The 12,891-nt window shown below is 55.3% G+C and overlaps 1 protein-coding gene across 1 annotated transcript in view; it reads right to left on the reverse strand.

Moving 5' to 3' along the window:
• Positions 1 to 12,891, reverse strand: part of CACNA1E (calcium voltage-gated channel subunit alpha1 E) — a 264,872-nt gene that overhangs the window by 16,880 nt on the left and 235,101 nt on the right. The window contains exons 37-39 of the mRNA XM_075936805.2: positions 12,427 to 12,592; positions 10,861 to 10,988; positions 7,834 to 7,930 (exon numbers count right to left, since the gene is read on the reverse strand). Of these exons, the coding sequence (XP_075792920.2) occupies positions 7,834 to 7,930; positions 10,861 to 10,988; positions 12,427 to 12,592 (391 nt within the window). The remainder of the gene's footprint in view (positions 1 to 7,833; positions 7,931 to 10,860; positions 10,989 to 12,426; positions 12,593 to 12,891) is intronic.

Below are 12,891 nucleotides of genomic sequence, written 5' to 3' on the forward strand. Positions count from 1 at the left end.
CCCGCCCCTATTCGCCCCATCCTTAATGCTCCCTGCTGCATGGTGCACAGCTGTTCTCCTGGGCACGAGGACTCGGAGCCCGTCACAACCCGAGCAGGGGTGCACGTGGGAGCAGGGGAGGGTGCTTGGTGAGCGGGAGCAGGGGCACAGGGGTGCAGAAGCGGTCTCTAGCTAGAACCCTGTGCTGCCAGCGTTCCGCAGGGGAAGCCTCCAGAGGGGACACCCTCCAGCGGCATTCGGACCAGCTCTCCCAGCCCCCGATCTTAGAGTCTCCTTTACAATTCTCTGGGAGGTTTGTCTCCCACATTGCAGCAGGGCGTCCCACGCTGAATCCCCTGCTGGGCCAGTCTGCCCGGAGCACAACACTGCTCTGCTCCTGGCCCATTCATAGCTCCACATCCCACATCCCCGCCATGCATCCCATGCAGCTGCCCGCGGGCGCTAGAGGGCTGCCCCGAGGCAGGAGCATGGGGCCCTGCACCAGCAGAGCAGTCAGAGGGTCCGTTAAAGGCGCCCAAGGGTAAAAAGCCCCCGCCAGCAGGCAGAGGGAAGGGGCTCTCACCAGCTCAACCCTCAGCGTGGAGTGTTCTCTTTCCAGATTGCATGAGCTCTCCCTGCCTATCACCTTCTCATTTCAACCCTTGCAGGTGAACTGGCTGGGAGCGGAATAGCTCAAGGCCAAGTCGGTGATGGACTATCCTGGAGTTTCTTCCACCGCTTGGAGGAGGCCTAGTTCCTCCACCTCTCTCAGTCCTATCCGGGAGGCTGTCCAATTGCCCCCTACGGCAAAACGGGATGTGTCCCTACTCCAAAGGGGCTGTCTTCTCCTGCAAGCTACAGGAGAAGCTGGTTGTGCTGGTGGGTGCCTCACACCCCAGACAGAGCTCTGTCAAAGTGGACAGTCCCTCTCCTCACGGGGCATGTGATTTCGGAGTAAATCAAACCAGCTCAAAGCTTCTTGAGTAGCCACAGTTTCCCCCTCCCGCTCCCTGCTCACCGCTAGCCCAGAAGGAAGGAAGGAAGGGTTGGTCTACCTTATAGGCCACTTTGGAGGGACATCTCTTGCCGAGGCCTAGCGGTGGTGACATGAGAGTCAGCATTTCATACATCTCAGTGTAATGGATGCGGCCACTGCTCATGGAGGAGGAGGGGAGGGATGGAAAGGGGGGGCGGAGGAGTCAGGGAGGGATGGGGGAGTGGACGGGGGCGGAGATGCAGAGAGAGAGGAGAAGAGGCATTCCCAGAGAGCAAAAACAAACAAACAAAATAATAATACAGGAAACAGGAGAGAAAAACAAATGGACAAACAGGAGAAGAACAGGAGACCCGTTAATCAAGGCAAATCATACACAAGAGTCCGTCCTGATGAGGATTTATATCACTCCGCACACAGACCCAGGAACGCCAAGGTAAACCGCTCGCCCCTCCAGCTCTCTGCTGCTGGTTCGTTCTCCTTTTCCTTGGCTTTCCTCGCCTACTCTCATCCCGTCCTTGCCCTCCCCTCCAAAACAGAGGTGTTGCACAAGTCCCAGGGCTGTGTGCAAGTGGCATAAATCAGATATACGGCGCTCAGGCAATGGGTTACTTGAGATGGGGTGGCCTATCCCTCTGTGACACAGAGGAACCGACTGTGGTCCATGGACTCTGTCATTTCTTTCCTTCCAGGTCCCACACCATTTCAGAACATCACATAACCCATGGCGGGAACGTCGTGTATCCCCATCTTGTAAGGTCTATGCAATCTGGGGGCAGCGTCTTGCATAGAAGGCAGTGGGCCAGGGTGACGTGTCAAGGGAATATGCCCAGTTGCTTCCATCTGGCCCTGTGGCTGGAGCACTTTCCCACCATGCACCAGTGCAAAGAGGCATGCTAGTGGCTGAGCAAAGAAAACCAGGAGGGAAGGTCCGCATGCCATGCGCCCGCCCCGGCTCTCTCCCACATGCGACTGCAAGTTCCACCAGGTTGGAGTTTAAAGAGTCTGAGCAGAGGCAGCTGTTTGGCCTCCTAAGATTGGAGCTCACTGGGATACCCCCCACCCCGCCCCTGCCCGCAAATGGAACAACTACTAGAATGGCTTCCTGGATGGATTCCCACTTTGTGCTCCTCTGCGGGCAACGACCTGCCCCGACGTGTTGAGCTGAGGAACAACCTCACAAATTTGCCACCCGATGATTTAGTTTCTGGGACCGACCTCTCCCCCCGTGAGACATTTGGGCTGCACCTCTCTTCCCGCAAAGGCGGTTCCGATAGGTCTCGTGGGACCCCTGGGGTTGGCCACTCCCCCAATGCCCTTGCACCAGGGGGACACTTCAAACACCGGATGCTTATTGGATAAATGCAACAGCGTATCAGTGACTGTATGAACTGTACACATGGAGCAGGGAGGTGGCCATTGTAGGGGCATCTGAAGAAGGTATCTCAGGCAGGATTGACTGGGGGAGAGGTTAGTTCCAGACAGGAAACTGTCGAGTAACAAACATTCCATTCAGAACCCTGATCTCTTTCCCAATCAGCTGTCCCGAGCAATAAGGAAGCATTAGTGGAGAGAGACCCAGACAAAGAGGGCAGAGGCAGGATATTTCCTCTTCTCCAGTATTAGTCTAGTTTGGGAGCAGCTTCTTGCTGAATGAGCATAACCTGGCGGCAGCTTTGTAGATGATCTTGGTAGCAACTGATGCCTGTTCTGACCAAGATGCCATCATGGAATGTAATGACTGAGCTCCGGCCCATCCTGGAGCTGGCTTTTTAGCGGCTGCAGATATTTCAGAAATGCGGCACTTGATCCAGTGGGCTACGGAGGGTTGTGATGTGTTCAAGTCCAGGCAGTTAGGGCAAGAGTAAGCAAATGGCGAGAATGTTTCTGGAAATGGGCAGTTCCGTATGGATAGAGGTTAGCAATTCTTTTCACCACTAGCACGCACCTTGCTGCTAATCTGAACCGCAGAGCTTTTCTGCGAAACGAAGGAACAAGGAATTTCTGTGAGGGGTGGAAGGAAGAGTTGACCTTCCACATAAGGGACTGGAGCATGAGAGCTGTGATCCTTACAGAAAAGGCTGTAAAGCTCTGTCTCTTCTTGGAGAAGAGATTTCACAGGCTTCTTATCAACATGGTCATGAGCAGAAAACGTGTCTTTACGGTAAGGAAACACAGGGGAACAGAGGCCATCAACCCCAATGGGATGGGTATCACTGTGGGCAGAGCCCCGATGAGCCTAAATACAGCTTTGGATGGAAGAGGCATTGATCATCAGGCAGTAGATCGGGAACTGGATGGATCTGCTTCTATCGCACTGTTTATGAACACGATTGAAGTGCGATGGTGGAGACTCTTAGGCTGACCTGTAAGAAATCCAGGATGCCATATTTCCCGAGGTTGGTCTTCCTATCCTAACACCACTAAGAGGATCCTGTTTGTATTCTCTGCATACAAGGAAAGGGCAGAAAGCTCGCAAGAGGTTAGGAGATTACATCCCACCCTGCATCACTCGTCTTCGTGAGTAAGAACTGCTCCATAGCCAAAGAGAAAGTCTGGGCTGTGCTGCAGGAGTGGATTCTAGAAGTTACAGTTTGCTGGGAAGGTGCACCGGAGGTTTCTGTGGCTGCTTCACCTAAGCAGAACCCCGGCGACCAACTTGGGCAAGATGACCGCCACTTCCTCCTTTCTATAAAAAACTGCCTTTTAATGGCTCTGCCTCGTAGTGCCGAGAGGTGGCACTGAGCAGCAGATCTGGCTAATCAGTGCGTCAGAGCTTCCATTCCTAGCAATCTCCAGCCCACGTGGTTGGTGGTGAGCTTTGCGTTCATGTGTTGACTGAATGAAGCGTCCCGGGGTAACGGCGCTCGCTGGAGCGCAGCCAGAATACATCTCGTTTCAGTGACCATTGTGATGTGTCTCTGAAAGTGGCCTCGCAGGACAGGTTTTATAGTCAGTGTCCTAGTTTGGGGTTTTATCTTGATGGAGGCCAAACAGGAGGGTAGCTCCATCGCTTTGACAGTCACAGTCAGACATACCTTCTTGCGGATTTATGCCTCGCATGGTCAGTGCCTCTTCTGAATGAATTCCAGCCTGCTCCTTCCTCACCTCTTCTTCACAGACACCAAGGGCCTGGTCGCTCTGGGTATGTCTACACTACCCTCCTAATTCGAACTAGGAGGGTAATGTAGGCATACCGCACTTGCAAATGAAGCCCGGGATTTGAATTTCCCGGGCTGCATTTGCATAAGCCGGGCGCCGCCATTTTTAAATCCCAGCTAGTTCGAACCCCGTGCCGCGCGGCTAGACGCGGCACGGAGTAGCTAGTTTGGATTAGGCTTCTAATCTGAACTAGCTGTACTCCTCGTGGAATGAGGAGTACAGCTAGTTCAGATTAGGAAGCCTAATCTGAACTAGCTACTCCGTGCCGCGTGTAGCCGCGCAGCACGGGGTTCGAACTAGCCGGGATTTAAAAATGGCGGTGCCCGGCTTATGCAAATGCAGCCCGGGAAATTCAAATCCCGGGCTTCATTTGCAAGTGCGGTATGCCTACATTACCCCGCTAGTTCGAACTAGCGGGGTAGTGTAGACATACCCTCTTTTCTCAACATAGCTGATGTTCTTTATCCTAAATAGATTCCTTTGGCCCCCTGGGTCCCAATGGGTTCCTCACGCTGCAGGGTTTTGTGTCTGTGGTCAGAATTTTGGGATGTGGAGCAAGTGAAGTTCCTGTTTTCATCAACTGGATTATTGTGGGTGGCACCTCTCCTCTTCTTTGCCTCTTCTGTGGGGGCATGTTCTAGGCCGTGCTTAATTTGTGCCAGGGCTCACCAAGGCTGAGCCCCAGCACCTCTCCGGCTGGCAGCCCCAGCACCTCTGGGCATGCCATTTCAGTGGTGAGAGTAAAAATAATTGCTCGAACCACTGCCCCGCTTTCCTTGCAAATTGAGTACTGGTTCTAGACCTATAGCAGAGCGCTCTCAGGGGCATCCTCGCCCATGGCATTATCTCGGTGCATAAGCCCGCAAGACCCAGGAGTTGCAGGCGAAGATGCTGGAAGCAAATGTCTCCATCCTGAATTTCACTATCGTTCATTGATCAGTTTAGCCTCCAGAGCCGAGACTCCCACAGACCTTTATGAAGACTTTGGGGGAGAGTTCCAACCACTTTTCATGCTGAGAGAGAAGCTGTTCTGTCCCTTGCTCTGGGATATGAAAGGTCTCGTCCGAGATGAACCGATGCTTCTCAGCATCTCTTGACGTTGGAGAAGGACTGAAGACGGGATGGGTAGGGGGAGAGTCTGGGGTTCCAGAGTGTTCATACTGCACTCTCTTCCTCATCCACCCATCAGCTAGGCTCTCATGCTTGAAAAGTGTAATACCCATGAATCCACCTGCCGTGAAGGCAACTCCTTTAGCAGTGAATTCCATTGGTCGTGGTTCTGGGAAGAACCGTGCCTTTTAGGTTGCTGCACCAGGACACTGTGACTTTCATGAAGCAAATGGTTGTCAGTGAGACTTTTAGGACAGCTGAAGAAGCTCGGAAGCCCCTTCCAATTGTGTCTTCGATCTTCTTGTCTGCAGAGTGTTTGGGGAAGAAAGAACCTTCACCAAAAATGACCATGCCCTTTGCTGGGAAGGCCAGTGTTGCACTGGCTGGAAGGAAGATGAAGACAGAGTCTTTGGCTTCTCGGTTCCTGTGGAATTTCAGGACTAACCAACCACGGGAGGAATCTCCCATTCTTTCCAAATGACTGCTGCAAAGGAGGGATGAAGAGATAAGCCAAGATTTCCTTTTGGATTTCACCTACTCCCCCGGTCTGCAGAGTTTCACACACAACCAGGGAAAGAACCTCTCTGCTTCTCTGGCATGGGGCTATGATGGGAAGTCAAGAGTTCCTATGGTGTGGAGAAGGAGCTGGTGATGGAGGGTGAGGATCTGGGATGCTTTCTGGCCTGTCTTGTGTTTTCTAGCCATTTTGCTTCTCTCCTGCCTTTTGGAGGGAGGAGTCTCAACCTCTGTGGGGACTAGGGATTTAAGCGACTAGTCGACTAGCTAATAAGCACAAGCTTATCGGACTAGTCGCTTCCCCTACCCCTTGCTGCCTCTAGGGAATGGTGTCCCTAGCCTCTGTTTCTCTGCAAGTGGGAGACAGGGGAGGGATCATGTGAGGATTACCTGTAGTGATCGCTCCCTCTGGGGCATCTGGCATTGGCCACTGTCGGCAGACAGGACACTGGGCTAGATGGCCCTTTGGTCTGACCCAGTCTGGCCGTTCTGATGCCTGTTCCCTGCTGCTCTTCTGCAGGCGGCTCTTACTATGTTTCAAAGGCAGAGGGGGCAGCCAGGATTGCGAGCGCCCCACCTCCCGCTTATGGACAACTCAATTAGCTGATCGATTGAAATTTAACCTCCCTATCGGGGACCAGTCTACTGTCGTCATTGGGGCCCTTGTAGAGAGTGAGAGGGGTCTGTGCCACTGATGAGGAAATGCTGGGGTACGTGTACCCTGAAAGAGCCAAGTTCCCCTGCTGAGAAAGAAAATTGCAAAGCATGGCAGCCTCTTCCCATGCAAACTACTTCAGCATATGGGTGAAGCCATTGGGAGGGGGGGCTGTTCCCAAGGTCACTGAGGCGCATCCAGCCTGTTAAGCTCCAGGCATTGAAAATAATTGGCTCTGTTCTTAAGAGGACACGCTGGGCTGATTGGGGTGGGGGAGAGGGATGCGGAGGCGACCCCATGCCATCCAAACTCTCAACCCCCTTCCCTGGTGCAGTGAGGATCAGAGAGCGGCACAGAGCACTTGCTCTTCAACTTCCGAGAGGAGCATCTCTGCTTCTTCTGCTTGCTCCACCTGGCCTGCCCTGCCAGGCCGGGAGTGAATAAATGGGGAGAAGGAGCTCAGAAGGTTGCCCTATTCAGATGCAGAACATTGGGTTCCCTGAGGAAGAGGAGGCAGATGGGAGGCAGATGCCCCCAAAAGATGGGACAGCAAAGGGTCTGGCTGGGGTGCTGAGGGGCTGCTTTGTTTGCCTTGCCAAAGGCAAAGAATTTTGCATAAACAGTGGCAGAGCGTGGCCAAGAGACTCATGGCTAAGCCTGAATTGCTGCTGGAAGAGAGGCCCAGTCCAGATGCCTTGGACTGTGTGGGAGGTCGGAATAAGCCATAAACCATCGAGTCCAGCAGCTGGAGTCCCAATGGGTCAGCTGCGCCAGCGTCGTCCTCTCTTTGCACCATGGCAAACCAAGCACTGCGTTCCCCATTTGTCACCATTATGCAAAAGCTCTTCAAAGCCACTGAGCACCGCGGGGAAAGACTGTAGTATCCCCAGCGGCCGAACCGCCGCACAGGATTCCAGCAATTCCTCAACAGGGTCTTTGCCTCAGCCCCCTGCCTTGGCCTCCTTTCTAGTTTGCACACAAGCGACTTCCCTGCACCCGTCTCAGCCTTGTCCCTACTTGCAAACAGTTGCTGCCCATTCGTCATAGGAAAGAGCTCTCATTGGGACAGCTCTGCGATTCGTGGACTCAAAGATGACGCCCGTTTGTCAATGTGCCACGGGCAATATTCACACCCAGCACAAGGGATTTAGGAACGTCAGGGGTCTCTGATTTAAGGGGGAAAGACAAAGGAATAAATTTGTATAAATCCGCATCAATGGAGCACTGAGATGGGTCCCCCCCCGCTAAGGTAACCGCTGCTGGTTCTGGGGGGCGGGGCTTGGAGCTCTTTAAACTCGAAGGAAAGCAACGTGAGGGATCCCTTGTGAGACGCAGTGGTGGTGGAGCAGAGGAGGGGGAAGGAAGGGGTAATGGTGTGTCCCGTTGCCAGGCTGTGGCTGGGGACTGGCAGGCAAACCTTGCACGCCACCCTGTAGGGGCAGTTCTTTCCCAGGCCCAGAGGAGGCGAGATCACCCGTACTAATTTGTACATATCCTTATACGGGATCCTGCCGCTGTAAAGGAAGCACAGGTGGGTTAATCGGACACTGCGATAACGGAGAAGAGGAAACGAGAGCTGGGCCGGGGGTGAGACACTCAGCCCAGCTCCATGTCTCTCCTTCGGGCTCCACCAGACTCGGACCGGAGAAGGTTGTGAAAAGCCACCACCATACGAGCACAGCCGCCTTCTCCATTTCAAACGGGCTAGCGCCCTCGCGTGCGCCCTAACGGGGGGTCGCCCCGGGACAGGCTTGCCCTAAAGGTACACTAGCTCAGGCCGCCCAAGTCCCAGTAATGGCATTCACAAGCCTATCGCGGTCAGAGCGAGCCGAAAGGATGGGGTTGTACGCACTCAGCTACTTGCTTAGGGTTCCATGAATACTTGGCACTTTTACGGAGTCGCACCCAGTTATACCAGAGACTTTGCCCCACACGTTCAGTTCTTTATGGAAATCAGTTAGTTACACTACCCCGAGGCGATCAGGAGCCATGGTAAGTTTACGGAGAGGGAAATTGAGGCATGGAGCGTTAAAGTGACTTGCCCAAAGCCACATAGCTGGTCATTGGCAGAGCTAGACTTAAAACCTGGGTCTCCTGGTTTCCAAGCCTGTGCTCTAACCACCAGACCATGCTGTGCCGAAGGTCGGGTGTCCTGGAACCCACACAAAGCCTGAGAATCAAGTGTCCCTGAGAGGTGACTGCATTAATCTGGAGGCACAGCCCAGACTCCTGTTTTAGCAGCACAAATCTCTAGCCAGTTGTGTCTGAGGGACAGCAGGCCCCAAGGATCCGCTGTCCAGGATCCTGACTTCCGGATCCCCCCTTCAGAACAGAGGTTCTCAGAAAGTGGAGCTGTACTGGGCAGACATACCCGGGCAGAGACCTGTGCAGCCCCCCAGGCTTCTATTAGGAAAGCCACAGAACAAAGCAGCTTTGATTGTTATTTCCTCTGGCCCTGCCTTGCTTTCCCCCATCCATCACTGGCCAGAGGTAACCCAACTCGTCTAGGCAAAGCTATTCCCAACAGCGTGCAGGCACCTGGACAAAGCCACGGTGTCCCTGTGGGTTTCTATGTCATGCAGCTGGGGGCCTCTGGAGACGTGTTTATTTTTCTATCCCCTCCTCAACACCTGCAGCCCATTCAGGTGACAGGATCTGCTCATGTCTAGGCTCCGGCCCCCACTCAGCACCGGAGACGAGAATTGTGGGAGGGCATGGAATCCAAATGCACCGACTTTAAAATCTGCCTGGAGCAGTTGGCTTCCTCCCAGGGTTTCCCATCATTACTGGCGAGGCTCCAAGACAGAGCTGCTCTCCTGCGCTGTGAGGCCCAGCAGAGCGGGCACGGGACCACAGTTGGAAATGCCACCCACAGGGTCCGACGGTGGGTTCTTCCTTTGGCTGGACTGAGGAACCCTGGGTGGCACCCAGTGCCCCATGCCAAGGGCACTAGAATTGCTGATATCCAGGTGCCACCCTTCCTAAACTTCCGAGGAGAGAACGAGCCTGTTTGGACTGCTCGGACTTCCCGAGTCTGCGGCCATAGCTTCTCTGCTCTACAGCGGACCGACAGGACCACGCACTGATGTCTCCGAACTGTACAGTGCCTGAGAAGAGGACAACGCAACCTACTTCAGCCTTGGGGATGCCTTCACAGCCTGGGGTGCTGCCTCTGAGAAGCAGCGCTGGGAAGATGGCATCCACCTAACCTGAGCCAGGCCGGAGAAGGTGCTGGAGTGGGCCATGCCAAGGACGGATGATGCTAGGAACAGTCCCTGCCTGGGTTAACTCAGGGAGAAGCCAGGCTGCAAAGCAGTGGAGGTGCGTTGATTCCAAATGGCACGCTTCCAAGGGGAGCTGCGTTCCAGAGCTGACATCATCCCGGGCCGGGAGCCGACGCAGTGCCGAGCGTACAGGGTTTCAAAGCGGCAGCCTGACGTGCTGGCGCTGCACCGACAGGAGAGGGAGCCCTGGGGCACATGGTGCCAATGAGGACCCCGAGACAGCACACACCGTATGGCAAGGACGCTGTGACCAGCTGCCCCGATCCGCTCCCAGCGTTGCTGAGGGTTACAGGAGCTCTCCCAGAAAACACTCCCAGTGAGGTCAGGCTGAAAGCAGCCTTCCCGGAGCCCTGCTGGAGCCGTCACCCTACAGCACGCTCAGCTCCACCCCGGCGGCCGTGGGAGAGACCGCCCTGGCGCAAAGCTTCTCCGCACTGGCTTGCTCGCCCAAGTGGGAGCTGTCTCCCCGGAGCGGCTGCCTGGAATCATTAGCAGCCTCAAAACCCTGCTCTCATCTCAACAGGGTAGGGCAAAGTGCACAGGGTGTAATCAATCGACCCTGCCTCAAGGCTAATCCCCATCCAAAGCATCTCAACCCTTTCCCAATGTCGGCTTAGTCAGCAGGAGCCTTTGCAGCCTCCCTGCTGGGCCCACCCCTCCATTCCAATGGCGACTTTGCACCCTCCGGTGCATGGGGGCTGGAGGATGGACCGGCTGCCTGCAGCTTGACTTGAGGGTGTGGGACTGACTGGCAGGAGGGAAAGAGGAAAGGAGGAAGATCAAGATCCAGCAGCTGGAAGTGGTGGTGTGCGGGGGGAGAAGGGTCTGCCAGCGGAGCTGGAGAGAGGGATGCAGCCGGCGGTTTGGATAAACACTGTACTTGATTATGCCTCTCTGAAAAGGACCAGCCAAACCCTGTGGACGTCAGCCCCTCACTGGGTATCGGAGGAGTAGGATGCCGAGGCCGCTCTGAGGCAGCCCACAAAGAGGACAATGGTTACCTAGCTCTCGGGGGACAGCCAGTATTCTCCTAATACAGCCGCCTGTTCCAGCAGTCCCCGTGCCCTTCCCTGTGCCAGGTATTACACCCCACGGGCTCCCAAAAAGGGGGCCTCTGAGAGGCCATGGGGAGGAGGTGGAGGGGGAGGTTGGCTACATACCAGGCAGCTCTGTCATACTCCGCCCAGATCCGGACAAACTCATCTAAGTGATGAGGCCCCAGGATGGAGGAATCCCGAGTCAGGTATTCAAAATTGTCCATGATGACAGCCACAAAGAGATTGAGCATCTAGGAGGCAAGGGGAGAGACAGGGCAGGACGGAGAGACAGGGACGGAGCGTGAGAGAGGGAGGGAAGGCGGGAGAGTGAGGTACGGAAGACGACAGGAGAAAAAGGTCTGTAAATAAAGAGCCCAGTGGTTTTGGGGCAGCTCTCTCAACACCGGGCAGAGGACTCCTCCTGTCACGTTCCATGAGGACCTGGCCCATTCCGCTGCAGAGCTGTGGAGCGTGCTGATCCGAATGCCCCACTTGGCACCAGCGTTTCACCGTCAAGCAGCCGAGAGCAGGAGGAAGGAGCCGCCCCACTCTGGGAAAGCGGCAAGCCGAAGGCAGAAAGGGTTATCACCTAAGCATGCCGCCCGGGGCTGGGTCTAGCTGATTAGTGAGACCCCAGACAGCACCGGGGTTCCCTGCGGGTCACTCCTCACAACAGGGCTTGGCTGAACCGGGGGTCAGAGAGCGGAGGAGCAGGGAGGTCTAGCCCGAGGAGGTCGCCGCACCCCTGGAGCACGGCCCTTCGTAACTTCCTTGCCCTTACGTACGGGGCCCCTCCTGGCTGTCTGTCCATCCCTCTCCCACACAGGGTCTGCCCCACCCCTTTGCCTTCCTGCTGAGGGACGGGCAGAGTTAGACAGGCTGCGGTAACTGGGCCTCTCTGGCTCACTTCTGGCCCAGGCTTTGGCGTACGGGGAAATTTACCAGCATTCCTGTAACTGGGGCTCTCGTTATAGCTACACCCTCTCTTCATCGGACCCAAGAGGGGAGCCCATGTTGGTCTTAGTGCTCCCAGCCCCCAGGACCTGGAGAGCGATTTTACCACAGAGTCCCAGGAAGCTGAGACCAGACAGCGTGAGTGGAGCTCGGATTAGCTGCATGGACTGACCCCGCCCGCTCTTACCCGCTACGTGTAGGGATGCCAAGGGCCACGGTCCATGTGTCAACTGATCCAGTGCAAGCCCAGACGGTGCTTTTCCCATGCACCCCCCCGTCACCCCCTTTTTGCAAAACAATTGAGGTCGCCTTGACCCTGAGAGCAGGGCAGCCGGCTCTTGACGGTGACAGCCGCAGGGCAGATCGTTTGAAATTAGGTGCGGAGCAAAATCCTGCTGAGCTGTATTCATGACCTCTGGGTTAGGTCAGCTCTGCCCTGCCGCTGTCCCTCAAGCCAGCTACATGTGACTCTTGTGGTGATAAAAGCCCTTCTCAAACACTTCTAGCTGCCCCAGGGTAAGAATTCCTTAGCAGCCGGGGTCCCGCCAGGGCAGGGACCCTGGGGAAGAGAGCAGGATGCGAGATCTCCCCGAGACTCTTTGCAGAGAGATCCCACCCATGGCACAGCAGTGGCAGGAAGGACAGGGTTGGGGGGGGGGTGTCCCTGTGTGGGGAGCAGTCAACGAGGAGTCCTGAGACCTGAGAGAGCAATGGGGTGGACAGAAGTGAACTCACCAGGAAGGAGCAGAAGAAGATGAAGGAGACAAAGTAGACGTAAGCCAGATCCGTGCCACAGTGCTCGTTCTGGCTCTGCCCAGACGTTGCAGTGGTGTCTGGCTCACAGCCCTTGCCCTCCAGGCATGACAGCATGATCTCCTGCCACGCCTCCCCTGTAGCACTCCTGCGTCCAAAACATGCCCACCATCAACAGCAGCTCCCCGCACAGCCCCTCTCTGCCCCACAACCTCACTGCATAGGAGTGCGTGGCTTGGAAACAACATCTGCCATCTCAGAACTTGTGGCAATAACTGATGCCAGCTGCTTCTGAGCATGGCACAAAGCCTCCATCACAAACTACGCTACAAAGCATTGTCGCACGGTGGGAGGCAAAGATGCTTCCTGACTGCAGCTAGTGATCATCTTATGCCCTAAAGCAAGAGGAAAAAGAACCCTTGAATTCCACCCTCAACGGCATGACTG

The sequence above is a fragment of the Pelodiscus sinensis genome, chromosome 9 (assembly GCF_052426305.1).
Source record: "Pelodiscus sinensis isolate ZL-2025 chromosome 9, ASM5242630v1, whole genome shotgun sequence".
Lineage (NCBI taxonomy): Eukaryota > Metazoa > Chordata > Testudines > Trionychidae > Pelodiscus > Pelodiscus sinensis.